Here is a 15,727-nt window from a genome sequence, read left to right as displayed (position 1 = left end):
GCATAGCCACTGTTCCCCTATCTCAGCCTCTTCAACCAATTGGAGGTCATCTGCAAATATACCATCAACGTTGGACTCTGATAACCAATTTGTGGGTTCTCAAAGTCATCAAGGAGGGTTACTATCCTCTTCATTTTCTCTCCAAACCTCCAAATCATTCTCCAAGAGAGTCTCCTTTGAACTCTCAGCAGACTACCCTTCTTCAGGAAATAGAGGCTCTGCTTCCATTGAATGCCATAGAAGTAGTGCCCTCTCCTCAGAGGAATCGGGTTTTACTCCAGGTATTTTCTCATCCCGTCCTATTCTCAACCTTCGTCACCTCAACAAGTTCCTAGTCAAAGAAAAGTTTTAAACAAAATGATTGGCTATGTTCTCTAGACCTAAAAGAAGCATATACACATATACCGATTCATCCAGCTCATAGAAAATTTCTGTGATATCGGATTGCCCATCAACACTTTCAATACAAAGTTCTGGCCTTTGGCTTGGTCTCCTCTCCAAAAGTATTCACCAAATGCCTTATAGTGGGGCAGCAGCTTTATGGAATCATGGATTTCCGGTCAAGGATTCAAGTTTTTCAAGTTTTTATTAAAATTTGATGTAATCGCTTATTTTGCTTTACTAAGGAAAATATAAAAATAAAAGTTATTAAGACATACACATGTACTTTTACAATTTAGAAACTAACCATGTATTCTTGGGGAGCCCATCTGAACCGCTGCAGATTTTTCCATCTCTTCTCAAGCAGAGTCAAGGGTCTCTTTTATATCCCAACCTACAGTCATTACTTTGCAGGTAAGCACCCACTCGTACATTAGATATACTCTCTCCATTTGTGAGGACCAGATCCAATATCGCTTTTTCCCTTGTAGGTTCCGTCGCCATTTGTCTGAGCAGAGCCTCTTGAAAGGCATCCACAATCTCCCTACTTCTTTCTGATTCCGCAGACAGAACTTTCCAGTCCGCATCCGGCAGGTTGAAATCTCCCAACAGCAGCACCTCTTCTTTCCTTCCAAACTTTTGGATATCCACAATCAGATCTTTATCAATTTGCTGCGATTGAATCGGAGGTCTGTAGACTACACCCACGTAGATAGAAGTTCCATCTTCTCTTTTCAGAGCAATCCATATCGCTTCTTCCTCTCCCCCGGTCCCTTGCATTTCAGTCGCTTGGATATCGATCCTTACATAGAGAGCTGCTATGCCACCTTTCTGACCATCTCTGTCCTTTCTTTTTTTTTTTTTTAAACATATTTTTATTAGCAGTGAAAGATACACCACCCAACAGGGCGCAACATCAAACTACATCATGGCAGTAAGTGTCCATAATTAGCACAAGAACAATAACAGAGGCATAGCCCCCCAAACAGATCCCCCCGCATAAATACAGTGTGCAACAAGTACAAAAGGCAGCCAGGGCCTCTGAAGCATAAGCGGTATAGGACAGCAGAAATAGATAAAGTCGCCCAGTGGGGACGGCGATCTCACATCCATTTATCTTATTTTTTCACCGATCACACACTACACCATCCACACCTCTCAAACTAAGCTCACATTCTCTCGCTCCCCTCCCTCCCTCCCGTCCCTGGGACATCAAAGCAAAGAAGCGAGAAGAATCATCAGAGCATATCATGGACTGTACAAGGAGAACAGAGATTGTAACATCTAGATGGGCGCCAGTCCCCCTTCCTGTTCATATGATGGCACCAAGTCCCTCAGTCTCTCCCACAGGCCTACATAATGCTGTTTAAGCACACTCGGAGACCGAGCATACAATCGAATTTCGAACTGAGTGACTTCCCGAAGTCTATTTCTCCAGTGCGGGATCGGAGGCGGCTCCGCCGACATCCAATAAGTCAAAATCAATTTTTTTCACTACAAGAATTACATTATAAAAGAACCTGCATTGGGGGACAGTGAAACCCTGATCCTGGAGGGATGTCTGCAGACCCAGGAGAAGAAACACATAGTCCCATTCAACGGTACGTTGCACAGCACGCTCCAGTAGGGTGAGGGCCTCCCGCCATACATCCAATATGGGGCATTCCAGAAAAGAGTGAAGGTGCGTGCCTACACTGATCTTGCATTTAACACACGAATCACTGTCCCAGAGCCCTAGGCGCGCCCCTCGCTGAGCAGTGAAGTAGGCCCGATGGAGAATCTTATACTGGAGTTCCTGAAAGTCAGCGGATTTAGTGTAAGAATATAGAGTGCTGAAACAAGCTAAAAATTGTGGTTCAGATATTTCCTGTCCTAGGTCCCTTTCCCAGGCGGAACGCACAGGAGTGAGCACCGACAAGGGAAGAGATGTTTTGAGAACTCTGTACCAGTGAGCAAGGGAATTGGCTATGGGCGGGGTGGCCGAAAACAGGGTATCCAGAGGGCCCTTAACCCAAATTTCGTCACCCCCCCTCTACGCTCAGCATCCCAGTAGTGACGCACTTGGAAGTAAGAAAATAGGTAACAAGAAGGAAGGCCCCACTCATCCCGCGTTTGTTGGAAAGATGGGAATCCATCAGGAGATAACTCAAGGAGGTGTTCCATTGCTTCGCAGCCTCGAGTCGCCCATTGCTGAAATACTGATCTACCCCAGCCCGGTTAAAACCTGGAGTTCCCCACCAGACGTAGAAAAGGAGACACCTCCTTCGACAACCGCTGTCTGCGCCGCCACCATCGCCATGCCATTCGGAACGGTTGTAGAAAACGGAGGCAAACAAGGTATCGTCTCCCCGGATCGTCCTGATGGTGTAATGTATTCAGAAAGTGAAAAGGGGAGCTCCAGTCGACTAGCCAGCCCCGAGGTGAGTAACGATAGCACCCTGTGTAGCCCTCATGGATCCAGCGCATAAGAGACGCTACATTATAAAGCCAAATATCCGGGACATTGAGTCCCCCCAGACCTTTATCCAAAGTGAGTTTGGACATAGCTATCCGAGGTGTCCGGGACCTCCATATGAAACGAGAAATAGCAGATTTGAAAGCATATTCGTCCCGCCTGCTAAGCCAAAGAGGCATAGTCTGCAGGGGATACAGAAGTTTCGGGACCAAAACCATTTTTACCAAAGCTACCCGTCCCAGGATACCCAATGGTAGCTCCTGCCATGCCTGACACAATTTTCCAATGGCGTCCAGTTGTCGCCTAACATTGGCATTATAAAGAGTGGGCAGATCGGTACTAAGGTAAATACCCAAATAGCGCATTGGTTTAGTCGCTGGTGTAATGGGCAACACCGCATGCCAAGGCTGCGGCGGGCCCCCTGACAGTAGGAGGAGTTCCGACTTGCTACAATTAACTTGTAAACCAGACAAGGCTCCGAAGGCTCGGATCACCGCCAATGCTCTAGGCAGATGCACAGAAACCTGGTCCACATAGAGTAAGATGTCATCGGCAAATAAGCTGATTTTGCATTCTTGCCCTCTGACCACTATACCCTTGATGTCCTCATCCTGTCGGGTCTTGGCTGCTAGGGGCTCAATAGCCAACAGGAAAAGAAGAGGGGATAGAGGACAACCATGTCTCGTACCTCTCTGCAGGCCAAAGTCCCCAGTTAAGCCCCCGTTAATCATTAAGCGCGCCCTGGGGTCATGATATAAAGCCGTCACCCATGCCAGAAACCCGCCCCGAAAACCTCCCCTGCGCAAAACCCAAAAGAGGTAGTCCCATGAAATGCTGTCGAACGCTTTTTCCATATCCAGTCCTGCCACTGCCTCCTGGCCTCCCCGACCCACCCTGTCGTAAATCGCGCCCAAGACTTTCAGCAAGTTCATAGAAGCGTATCGGCCTGGTACGAACCCAACCTGATCCGGATGAACAAGATCAGGGAGGAAGCGGTTCAAGCGCCTCGCCAATGTCACGGCCAGAAGTTTAATATCTTGATCTAGAAGGGAGATGGGACGAAATGACCCCACCAAGTCCGGATCCTTACCGGGCTTTGGGAGCAGAACTATGTGGGCCATATTGTCCGGAAAGGGGCCTCCCGTCTCTGCCACTGCGTTATACATGGCACTCAGGGGTTGTGCTGCCAGGTCCTCAAGAATCCGATAATATTCAGGTCCAAACCCATCCGGACCTGGAGCTTTTGCCAATTTGAGGGACCGAATGGAGACTCGAAGTTCAGTCTCAGATATAGGGAGACTCAGCGATGCAGACTGCTCCTCCTCCAGGTGTGGTAGAGATAGGCCCCGGAAAAAGTCCGCAAGAGCGGTCTCATCTAGCGGCCGTTTACCATACAGGGACTCGTAATACTTGACAAACTGTTCAGCAATTTGGCGTTCCCCCTCATGCCGGGTTCCCCTGGCGTCGCGAATCGCAGTGATGAGTTGACGTTTTTTATATGGTCGCACAAGGTTCGCCAGGAGTTTCCCCGTTTTCCCCCCCCACCTGTGCATGTTGTACCGCTGAAATGCAAGTGTTTGTTCCGCTCGCTGATGAAGTAAGATCTCAATGTGGTCTCGGATTCTCTTATATTCCGTTCTATCAGAATCCGACAAAGAGGAAATATGGGCCCTGCAGAATTGATGCAGTTGTCGCGTAAGCGATAAAAGTTCTGCCCCCCTAGCCCGGCGCTTGGCAGCCGTGTATGCAATCACGTGTCCCCTCAGGACTGCCTTAGATGCGTACCAGTAAGATACCGGTCCTATTTCAGGAGTATTGTTCGTGGCCTGATAATCTACCCATCGCGCCCGCAGGTATGTTCGAAATTCCTGGTCATGATACAAATACAGTGCCATTTTCCAAGAAGAGGCCCTGCTACCAGCTGCGAGGGTCAGGGTAAGATCCATGGTAGCGTGGTCGGAAACCGTAGTTTCCACTATGTCCGATCTAGTGACTCTGGGGAACAGCCTTTGGTCCAGTAATATATAATCTAGGCATGCGTACACTTTGTGGACATGTGAGTAAAAGGTAAAATCCGAATCATACGGGTGTAATGCCCGCCAGACGTCCACCAGGCCTAGATGCTGTGCCAGAAATCCCACCCCCTTGTTGTCATGGTCCCTTAAACTACCCCTAGGAGGCTTGCAATCCACCCCTGGGTCTGCAGAGATGTTCATGTCTCCCCCCAGGATCACCTGGTAATCCGGGTGGGCCGATACCATAGAAAGAACTGTGGAGAAAAATTTATGACAGTAAGAGTTCGGTGCATATAAATTAAAGAGCAACAGCTTTAGACCCCAGACCTCCCCCATGACAATAACATATCTCCCCCTGGACAGAGGGGGGTGGCTATTTTATTTCATAAGCGGTTACCTTTTGTCTTGCATAAACAAATGACGGATCGGGAGGGGAGATATGTTATTGTCATGGGGGAGGTCTGGGGTCTAAAGCTGTTGCTCTGTAATTTATATGCACCGAACTCTTACTGTCATAAATTTTTCTCCACAGTTCTTTCTATGGTATCGGCCCACCCGGATTACCAGGTGATCCTGGGGGGAGACATGAACATCTCTGCAGACCCAGGGGTGGATTGCAAGCCTCCTAGGGGTAGTTTAAGGGACCATGACAACAAGGGGGTGGGATTTCTGGCACAGCATCTAGGCCTGGTGGACGTATGCGGGATCTTTTAACCGGAGACCTGATGCCATCTACATTGAAAGTGACAATCTTTAGGTCAGCCATAGCAGAGAGAGGGACAGGTTACATAGTGCAAAACCCTGGGGAACAGCAACCTCCCAGGAGCCCAAAGAATCATCCATTTTTCACCAGCCATTCAAGAACTGAGCCTTGGCAGAAATAACAGATAGGTGCAGACGAGGCCTCCCAGCTAAGCCTCGCCGCCCTCAGTTGCCAAATGCCCCATGTCCCATCAACCTGAGCCCCCATGTAACCCCCCCACACACACACAACCACACCGCATTCACACACCCCCACACATACTCTTCCCCGCAGCCCCCCAGCAACCCCCCCCTCTCCCCAGCCCCCCATGCTGCATCCTTCCCGCCAGCATACATACCCATATGTACCCCCCAGCCTGCCCGGAGACCTCCCCCCCCCCCCAGGACACTCCCCCTCTGCGTCCCATAAGGTCCTACTATCCCTGCAAAAATAAACATAGACATAACGCTGAAGTCAGTAAGGTGTCTCTAATCAAGTCCATGCCAGGTGTCGTGTAAAAGCCACAGTATACCGGGTCAGATGTCAGGTTGGCCGCTACTTCCCCTGCCAAGCAGATCCCAGAGGGCCCAGCTGATGGAGAGGGGCCAGGAGTGGAATCGGACCCCTTGTCAGCACAAAGATCACCAAGGTGTGCGGTCCACCAGGGCAGTCCCCCCGCATCCAGCTCAGTGGCTGGCTCTCGACCTGGGAAATTGTACACTCCACAGTAGCCAGAGTCTCACATCCATAGGACATGTTAGAAGAAAACACTGAAGCAGCTGCCATCGCCACACTCTTAGCCCTCAGTGCAGCAGAGAAGGAAAAGTTAGATGACATGCATACCCTCTGTAGCTATATCGGACAGAGGAAGTTCAGCAAGCAGGTAATTTAGCCAGAAACGCCTTGGCTTCATCTCCAGAGTGAAAAGTCAGGGTTTTACCATCATGCCAGACCCGAAGATTCGCCGGGTACACCAGCGCAAACTTGATTCCTCTGTTATGGAGATCCGTGCAGGAGGGCGCCATGGTCTTGCGTTGGGCCGCCACCCGCACGGAGTAATCATTGAACACGAGGACCCGAGATCCCTTGTAATCCAGGGCCCCAGCCCTGCGATAGGCCCGGAGTAGCATTTCCTTTTCTCGCCAGTTAACATATCAGGCTATTGCAGTCCTCGCTCTCCCCCCCTCCGCTGGCCGAGCTCCAATGCGATGTGCCCGTTCACATGTGAAACTCTCAGCGCCCCCGGCCAAGCCCAACTGCTCCGGCAGCCACTTACTAAAGGCATCGTAAAGGTCCTGCTCGCTTACCATCTCCGGGAGCCCGACCAGCCGCAGATTATTTCGGCGGCTCCTATTCTCCTGTTCGTCCAGGGCTGCCAGTAACTCCCGGTTGGTTTTTTGCAGTTCCTCCACCTGGGTAGTTAGGCCCGAGCACGTGTCCTCCTGGTCGGACACTCGCTGCTCCACTTCCGCTAGCCGTCGGCTGTGAGAATCAAACTTCTCATTCATCTCATCCACAGCCGATTGTATTTTATTTAGCCTGTCCGCCAGCGCCGCCGAAACTGAACGCATGATGTCTGTGATCCATTCACCAGCCGGAATTGTGAAAGTGGCCGGTTCCGCCGCCATTTTGGAGGGGGTGAGAGAGGGCTTGTCCCGGGTTCCCTTTGCCAATTTTACTGGCATGCCCTGCTCCGGCGTGTTCTCTCCTTCGGGCTATTGAGGAGCAGGTAATAGTATCCGATGCCAGGACCTTGCGGCTCCGTTAGGGATGCAGAGAAGCCGATTTTTTCACCGATATTTCGTCCGTGGGGCGGGAGCTCTCCGACAGTGCGTCCGCTCAGACAGGCTGCATCACGTGACCATCTCTGTCCTTTCTAAAAAGATTATATCCTGGTATGTTTGCATCCCATCCATGGGATTCACTGAACCACGTCTCTGTGATAGCAACAATATCCAGGTCTACCTCTAACATCAGGGCTTGCAGATCATGAACTTTATTGCTTAGATTGCGAGCATTTGTGGTCATCTCTGCAGCATCATCCTTTTCAGATGCCACTCCCCTGGACAGAGCCAGGTCACAGCAGCTTGAGCTGGTGGCTTCAGGGGGAGGCTCTCCACCAGGGCAGGCTTCTTCAGATTTCAGAGTGGATGACTGACGGATGCCAGCCTTGAGAATCTTTGCGGGTGCTACACTGTGTTTAGTCCAGTCACTATAGACTTCACGGGCTGTCAAATAAATAAGAAGTAACTCCAAACGCACATGTGTTAGGAGCAACTTCAAATATAGTGATGGAAAGGCTCCCCCCTCCCCCCCGTGTAGATAATTTATCGGTTTATATTACATTACATTTATTGTTTTATATTCTGCATTAATCTCACAGTTCTAAGCGGATAACGAGAAAATAAAACTGGCCATATCTAGGAATTGCAAACATACCATAGCATATGTCCCAACAATGCAATACATCTGCTAAGAACACACAAACTTTTGAAATAAATATGTCTTAATTCTTTGTCAAAAATCCTTATAGCTGCAGGCATGTAACAGCGAAAAGGAAACATCCTTATCCAACTTGGCTGCCTGGTAAGCAAGCAGACTTTCCAACTGTTTGTCTCCTGTTGCCTCTTACAGTGCCATTTAAAGCAATACACATGATTGAAAACTAACTTTCCAGCTTGTGACATGTATTCAGCTAGTTCAATAATAGAATGCTATCAGTGAAACCAGCATATACTGCCTTTGATAAAAATATCTTAATTAAATTTGTGAAGTATATTGGGATTGTGCTAAATCTTTACACAGTGGCTTTTACCTTTTTTTGTTTTTGTTTAGTGGGATGAAGCTCTCTTGACCATGAGTAAAGGGGAGAAGGCACGACTGGAAATTGAATCTGAATGGGCTTATGGGAAGAAAGGACTACCAGATGGCAAGTATCCTTTTAAAAAAATTGGCATTAGATTTACACTTGTGATGAGGGCATACTTGTAAAATGCTTACAACGGTCTTTACATACTTTTTATACTCCCATTTAGTACTGTCAGTGGGCTTTGTAATAAATATTATGACAATATTATGACTATATTCCATCACTTCATAATTGAATTGTAAATGCTATCTTGGAGTTAATGACTTTGTTCTACAAAGGTACTCAAACAGGGTTTTTCATTCCTGTATAAGAATCTGAAAGCTACATATTATAAATTTATTCACATTCATGGCCCAGTAAATCCTTTTTTATTCTGAAACAAATTTTTTTTGCAATACTTGTTTAATTTTTGTTAGATGTGATTACTACTGTTCAAATTCCCGCATATGAAATTAGGTAACATTATGTTCAAGAGTTTGATTCTCCTTAACGCTTACATAACAGAATTCCACCTAATGCAAAACTGATTTTTGAAGTTGAATTGGTAGATATCGAATGAGGAAAAATGCATCGTGATTATTATTAAAGTCACAATTTCAACAGGGCTACTTGTTTTCTGTGTATTGTAAATAAAATCATTAGATCTGTTAATTCAGTGTGAGTAGTTGTTACATTAAAATTTTTGCTTATGTACCTGGACAAAGCCTTTCCTTGCTTGTTACTTATAGGGTTGTTAATTTGCTTCCATGATATGGAAAGATTGTGTGCACATTTTCCTGCTGCTCAAAAGAGGAGATTACCTGATCCCCCTCTTCCCAAGTCTAATGCTTGCTGTTCTTGTACAGAAACAGGATATCTTGGTTCTACATTTGCTGTCCTAAGGGAGAGGTCCTTGGCCCTACATCAACTATGAAACTATGACACCTATGTGCAGGTCATATCCCCCCTTCTTCAAACTGAGTAGGCTATAACAATGTAAATTTATAAAGGAAAAAAAGGGGTGGGAACACATAGGCAATCCATATCGAAGACTTGGGGAGGCTAAGCTTCACCAGCCCTGTCACCTTCCCTTCTCTCCTGCTAACATTGTTGTTTTCCTGGGTTGGTGCTACTGCCACTGCAGCAGCAGTAAAAGTAATGCAAAGATGTGTGGGACTTGATTCCTCCGGGCACCACCTCTAGCTTTGCCAGTCACATACCTCCAATGTAGAAAGTTTACATTAGTAGGGCAGAGCTAGTGATAGTGCACAAAGGAAACTGGTTCTGCATGTCTTTGCTCTGCTTTTATTGCTGATTGCTTTAAGCCTACAAGAGGGTGAGTGGGAGGGACGTAGGGGAGAAGGGAAAACGGATGATGATGGATTGGCAGGGGGAGCAGAGAGAGAGAGAGAGATATGAAGTAGTGATTGATAAGAAAGGAAGAGAATGGTAATGCTGGCTGAGGGAGAATGGGTAATGCTGGAAAAGGCAGAAGAGAGACACACATAATAGGTAATGGATAAGACAGAAAATAACAGAGAGAGAGAGAGGGTAATGTTGGATGGGGAGAAGAGAAAACAATTATAAAAAAATAACCAACAAAATCCATCACTACTTAAGTGTATACTCAAAATATGATGGTGGATTACCCTAACCTACCAATTAAAGAATGACAAGGGGACAAATTTTTCCCTATCCCTGCAGGAATTTAGTTTCCCCATCCCATCCCCGCAAATTTTGTCGATGTCGCTGCCCCATTCCTGCAAGCTCGGCTTTAACTGTACAAGCTTCAAACGCTTATAGTAACATAATAGATGACGGCAGATAAAGACCTGAATGGTCCATCCAGTCTGCCCAACCTGATTCAATTTAAATTTTTTATTTTTTTCTTCTTAGCTATTTCTGGGCAAGAATCCAAAGCTTTACCCGGTACTGTGTTTGGGTTCCAACTGCCGAAATCTCTGTTAAGACTTACTCCAGCCCATCTACACCCTCCCAGCCATTGAAGCCCTCCCCAGCCTATCCTCCACCAAACGGCCATATACAGACACAGACCGTGCAAGTCTGCCCAGTACTGGCCTTAGTTCAATATTTAATATTATGATTTTAAAGTGTTTGAGGCTTGGGCAGATGAGGACAGAGCTTGCAAGAATGGGGCAGGGAAGGGAAAAGAACTCGCTGGGATGGGAAAATGAGGTCCCATGGGAACGGGGAAAAATTTCTCTCCATTTCATTCTCTGCTACCGATCACCGATGATATGCACTCACTGTACAGAGGAAAAGACCTTAACAGTCTGAGAGAAAGCACCTTAGCTGTAATGAGGACTAACTGACTGCCACACCACAGACAATATCATAGGTCAAAAAACCTCCATAATATAGTGCTCAATAAAGGTGGAACTTTTTTTTTTTTTTATATAATACATCAAAATGTTTCACAAATCAACAAATAGTAGGAATGTGTAGCACTTACCTTTAAAAAAAAAAAAAAACAACAAACAACTCAACAGGGTCCCATTTCATACTCTGCTTCATCAGGGGATCCATCAGTGCTTAACCTGCAAAAGGCAATAAAACAATTATTGACAGTAAACAGTGGAGCCATAGGTAAAAATAAGTGCCAGCTCGTGGACTGTGTCCACATTCTTACAGCATTCATCAGCTGACCTATCCACAGTCCCATCAGTATCTAAAAAAATGACACCTGTCTGAAGAACCGAGTACTTACCTTCCATAGCACCGCAGTCACAACAGAGGCCTGTTATTTTGTCACTGCTGAAGGATGACCAGTCTCACCCTGCTCTTTAATGTATTATTCTTACCTATAAACTATCAAATTATTACTCTGCAGAAAATATTAAATCACTTTACTGCTTACTGTGCCAATCATCATATTACTCTTGGTTACCTTCCAATATAGAAACATCTTATTAAACAATATCTGTGCTGTTTTATTATTGGAGTGGGGGAACTTCTACAGATATCTTAACATGGTAACCTGTTCAATAATAGTAGCACTGCTTCTCTTATTGTTAAGGGGGGGAATTTATTAAGCAGCATTAGGGCCTTATATTGGAATTAACATGCACTAAATGCTAAGGTATAAAATGGGCTTCTTAGTTTGAATTCCTCCCTTAAAGCCCCTATTTATTCATTGCTTTCAAAAAATTTCTGTTCCTTTGCCTTTCAGCATTTCATCTTAACACCCAATAATCAGTACCATGTTCCCAAAATTAAATTACTGAACAATCCATATGGTTAATAACTTGTAGCCAAAAACTTTACAAGCGCTAACTGACTTACAACTCTGTATTTGCTCTGTCTATCAACATAGCCCTCATACTCTGTTGGATACATGCGTGGTATGCAACGGTTTCTGAAACTTATGAAGATGAGTTTTAAAAAAAAGTGTGAGGTGGGGGGCGGAGAAGGATGGCAAGACTTTCATAACCTTGTTATAGACCTAGGTCTCTCCCCACTCAAGAGGAAGGCATCATCCAACCCTGAAACACGTCTACAGCCAGGAGCTATATCATTCACACTGCTGGCAATTTCACAGTGTCTCCCTTTTTTGGAAAACATGGTGAAATTAGGGGGAAAATATACAATCCCCAATAGGAAAAAGTCACTTTATGACAGTCTCCACCTAATATTGAAACCTGTTGGGTTTATTTTTGCCAACTTTGGTTCAATCGACTTAATTAGTTCAGCTTTAACCAACTTTAATTCATTCAAAACACCATGCAGTTATTAGTACATATATGTGTGGAGAAAAAGACTTCAAGGGTCTACAAGTTGAAGATGTTAATACACGCTAGTCTATCCACTGCTTCAGTGGGCTATCATTAGTCTCAAAAAAACGCCGCTGGTGTGTTGGAAATTAATGCTGCTCACTGTATATTCTTTACTATAAATCCTTTTCTCTCAAATAGAGCAGCTAATCATCACACTCACTGAATGGTTCATTAGTCCACAAAAAGTTACTTATCTTAAGCAGACAGCAGGTAAGTCTCTCTTTGATTCTCAATGGAGCTTCCCCATTTTGCTTCTATCAAAGCTTTTTCAAGAGCAAAAAGAACCTTTACTGATCTTGCCTGCACGTTACAGCATAGTACACCTGTATAAACACACCGCTATTTGGCACGAAGCTTGTTCTTTGATGTTGGGAGGAAAACATCTAGCTAGGGACAGCCCAGGCCCTGCCTCGCTTCATCCACAATTTCACTCTACAGGGAAAATCTTATTGCAGATTGACCTACACTGAAAGCTATGGCTCAGCTATCCCTATTATAATGCCATACAAGTGTAAGTAAAGCCAAAAGGTAGTATGGTTAGAGTGCAGAACACAGATTCACCTTTGTTTCCCAGCAGAGATTGTACCTGCAAGCTGTGCATCCCTGCCAAGTCCCATTTATGAGTACAGAAACCTTTACCCTTATGTGCTCCACCTACATCTGTTGTACCCAAAAAGCATTAAAGAAAAGGTTCTGTGACAAAATAAAGCAGCCTTGAGTATACCATATTAAAGTAAATAATACTTGTATATTGCACTGAACCTCATCCTGACTTCTAATTTTAAAAAGGATGAGAGGGGTTGTTAATTTTGAGAAAGAAAGGACAGAAAGAAAAGACCACATTGAACACAAGAGAGAGGTTTTCAAGGAACCTGTAGCATTTCTAGAATAGGGATTCACTTATTTTTCAATTTTATCGTGGTTCGTTAAATACATGTTCCATTGAAGGTATCTGTTGAAAGAGGCAGAAGATTGGGGTGAATTTGTGTAATGTTTCTTCTGTTCATTTGTTGGAGGTAGAGAGTGGGTGAGGGGGTTGCAAAGTGTTTGGATCCAGTGAACTTGGCTTAGTTTGATATTGTGTCTACTTCTGGCATACCCAATACATTCTAGCTTCATACAAAAATAAATATGATGGCTTGTTTTAGAAGCTCTATTTGTATTTTGGATGTCTAAAAACTGGCATTTAGACAACCATATTGCATGGATGTCCAAATCCTGATTTTATAAAGCCAGGATATGGACATCTGAAACTGCAGTATGTCCTTTATGGCAAGGGGATGTGGTCTGGATATGTTAATGGTCAATATATATGTATACACTGAACTGAAAGAAAACCCCTCCAAAATGTATCTTCCACAGAATTCGGACAATTCTTATGAAATTTAGTATGTCATGTCCTGAATGGAGTCGATGTAAAATGTTGTAAATATTTCCCACAGCACCTTGTGAAAATGAATTGTGAACTGAATAAAAACACATCAAAAAATTTTATGACGTATCTTACAGAAAAATGTAAAATCAAAAGGTAATGTTTCAATTAAACAGATGTTCGAAGTACGCTCCCTTTGCACAAAGGCGCATCCTCAGCCTTGGCCGCCACTGATCTATGGACTTGTCAGTGATGCTCTGCTTCAATTCTACCCAAACAGAGATGAGGTGCTGTTTAAGGTTTTTGATGTCGGATATCACTGTCTGGTAGATATGTTCCTATATCAGCCCCCAGATCCAGTAATCAACTGGGTTTAGATCTGGTGAATTTGTAGGCCAGAGGTCAGGACCAATGAAGTCTGGGATCTTCTGATGTAGCAGTTTTGAAGTGTCCTTTGCCCAATGTGCTGGGGCATTGTCCTTTTGGAAGATAAAGTACAGTACTTCCCCGATATTCGCGGGGGTTCCGTTCCAGGAACCTCTACGAATCTTGAAAAACCGCGAATACGGTTTTTCATGGGGGAGACTGGAGAGGGCAGCCGGAGAGCCAACGAGTGCAGGAAATCACTCACTGTATGCTCCAACCGCCTCTTCCTGCACTAAGTCGGGCCTTACCAATCAGGAGTTATGTGTCAAAGCAGCTCCTGATTGGATAAGGCCCGACTTAGTGCAGGAAGAGGCAGTCAGAGCATACAGCGAGTGATTTCCTGCACTCGCCAGCGCTCCGGCTGCTCTCTCCTGCCTCTCCCACTGCCCTCTCCTTGTCGGCTGTTCGTGGTCGGAAAATACCGCGAATGACCGGAAAAGTGAAACGCTGACCGCAAACGACCGAGAGAACACTGTAATCTCCTGATATGTGACAGATCACTGGCAACAGTTTCTACATTAAGAGGATGTCCTGGTAGTATGTGCTATTGATCTTAACCCCAGACTCGATGAAAAATGGATCTGTCAATTCAAGTTTCGAGATTGCAACTGAGATCATGACTGATTGGTTAAAGGTTGGGTGGGTCCATAGTAGGCATTTGGCATTAATCTCACGCTTCAGTGTTGTTGAAGGCACATATAGGCAATCATTCTGTGTATTAATCAGTGGAGCTACTGTAAATACCTTTTCATCTGTAAACCAGATGAAGCTGACACTGTGCTCCTGGTATTTGTCAAAAGTTGCTTGCATCATTTCAGGCATGCGTCTTTGTTGTGTAAAGTTAATGGTTGGTGTACCGCAGGGCTCTGGCTTGGGACTTCTTTTCTCCATCTATATTCACTTTCCCGGTGTCTATGCTTACAACTCCCAGATCTCTGTCTTCACACAATATCGCTACAGGAATTGAGGCCTGAGTCTTAGCCTGCCTGTCCAACACTGCCACTGGATGTCTCACTGCCATCTAAAACTGAATATGGCCAAGACTGAACTTCTTATCTTTCCACCTAAACCCACCTCACCTCTTTCTTTCCCTGTTCTCTCTTTCTGTGGACAAAACACTCACCCTCCCTGTCTTGTCAGCTTGCAACCTCTGGGTCATCTTTGACTCCTCTCCTCTGCTCAAATCCAGCAAACCGCTGAAGCCTGTCATTCTGTCTCTATAACATTGCCAAAATCTAACCTTTTCGTTCTGAGCACACTACCAAAACCCTTATCCACCTCTCATCTAAATTACTGAAACTTACATCTCACAGGTTTTCCACTAAACCAGTGGTTTTTAAACCTGTCCTGGGGCACACCTTGCCAGTCGGGTTTTCAAGATATTCCTAATGCATATGCATGAGTGAGATATGCCTATAAAATAGATAGTAAGCATGCAAATTTTGCTCATGCATATGCATTAGGGATATCTTGAAATCCCAACTGGCCAGCGATCCCTCAGGACAGGTTTTAAGAACCACTGCAAAACCATCTCTCTCCCCGTTTTAAATTCTGCAGTAGAGAATGGCACGGGGACAAATTTGTCCCCACAGGAATTCAATTTCCCCATCCCATCACCGTGAGTTTTGTCGCTGTCCCTGTCCCATTCCTGTAAGCTCTTCCTTAACCGCACAAGCCTTGAACTCTTTATGATT

General features: G+C 45.3%; 1 protein-coding gene across 1 annotated transcript in view; it reads left to right on the top strand.

The window, feature by feature from the left end:
* FKBP3 (FKBP prolyl isomerase 3) overlaps positions 1 to 9,161 on the top strand; it is a 32,892-nt gene extending 23,731 nt beyond the window's left edge. The window contains exons 6-7 of the mRNA XM_033951619.1: positions 8,429 to 8,526; positions 8,967 to 9,161. Of these exons, the coding sequence (XP_033807510.1) occupies positions 8,429 to 8,526; positions 8,967 to 9,021 (153 nt within the window). The 3' untranslated portion in view covers positions 9,022 to 9,161. The remainder of the gene's footprint in view (positions 1 to 8,428; positions 8,527 to 8,966) is intronic.
* The last annotated feature ends 6,566 nt before the right edge of the window (positions 9,162 to 15,727 follow it).

The sequence above is a fragment of the Geotrypetes seraphini genome, chromosome 7 (genome assembly GCF_902459505.1).
Source record: "Geotrypetes seraphini chromosome 7, aGeoSer1.1, whole genome shotgun sequence".
Classification (NCBI taxonomy): domain Eukaryota; kingdom Metazoa; phylum Chordata; class Amphibia; order Gymnophiona; family Dermophiidae; genus Geotrypetes; species Geotrypetes seraphini.
The sequence above is the reverse complement of the archived record's forward strand: the minus strand, read 5'-3'. Positions and strand labels throughout refer to the sequence as shown.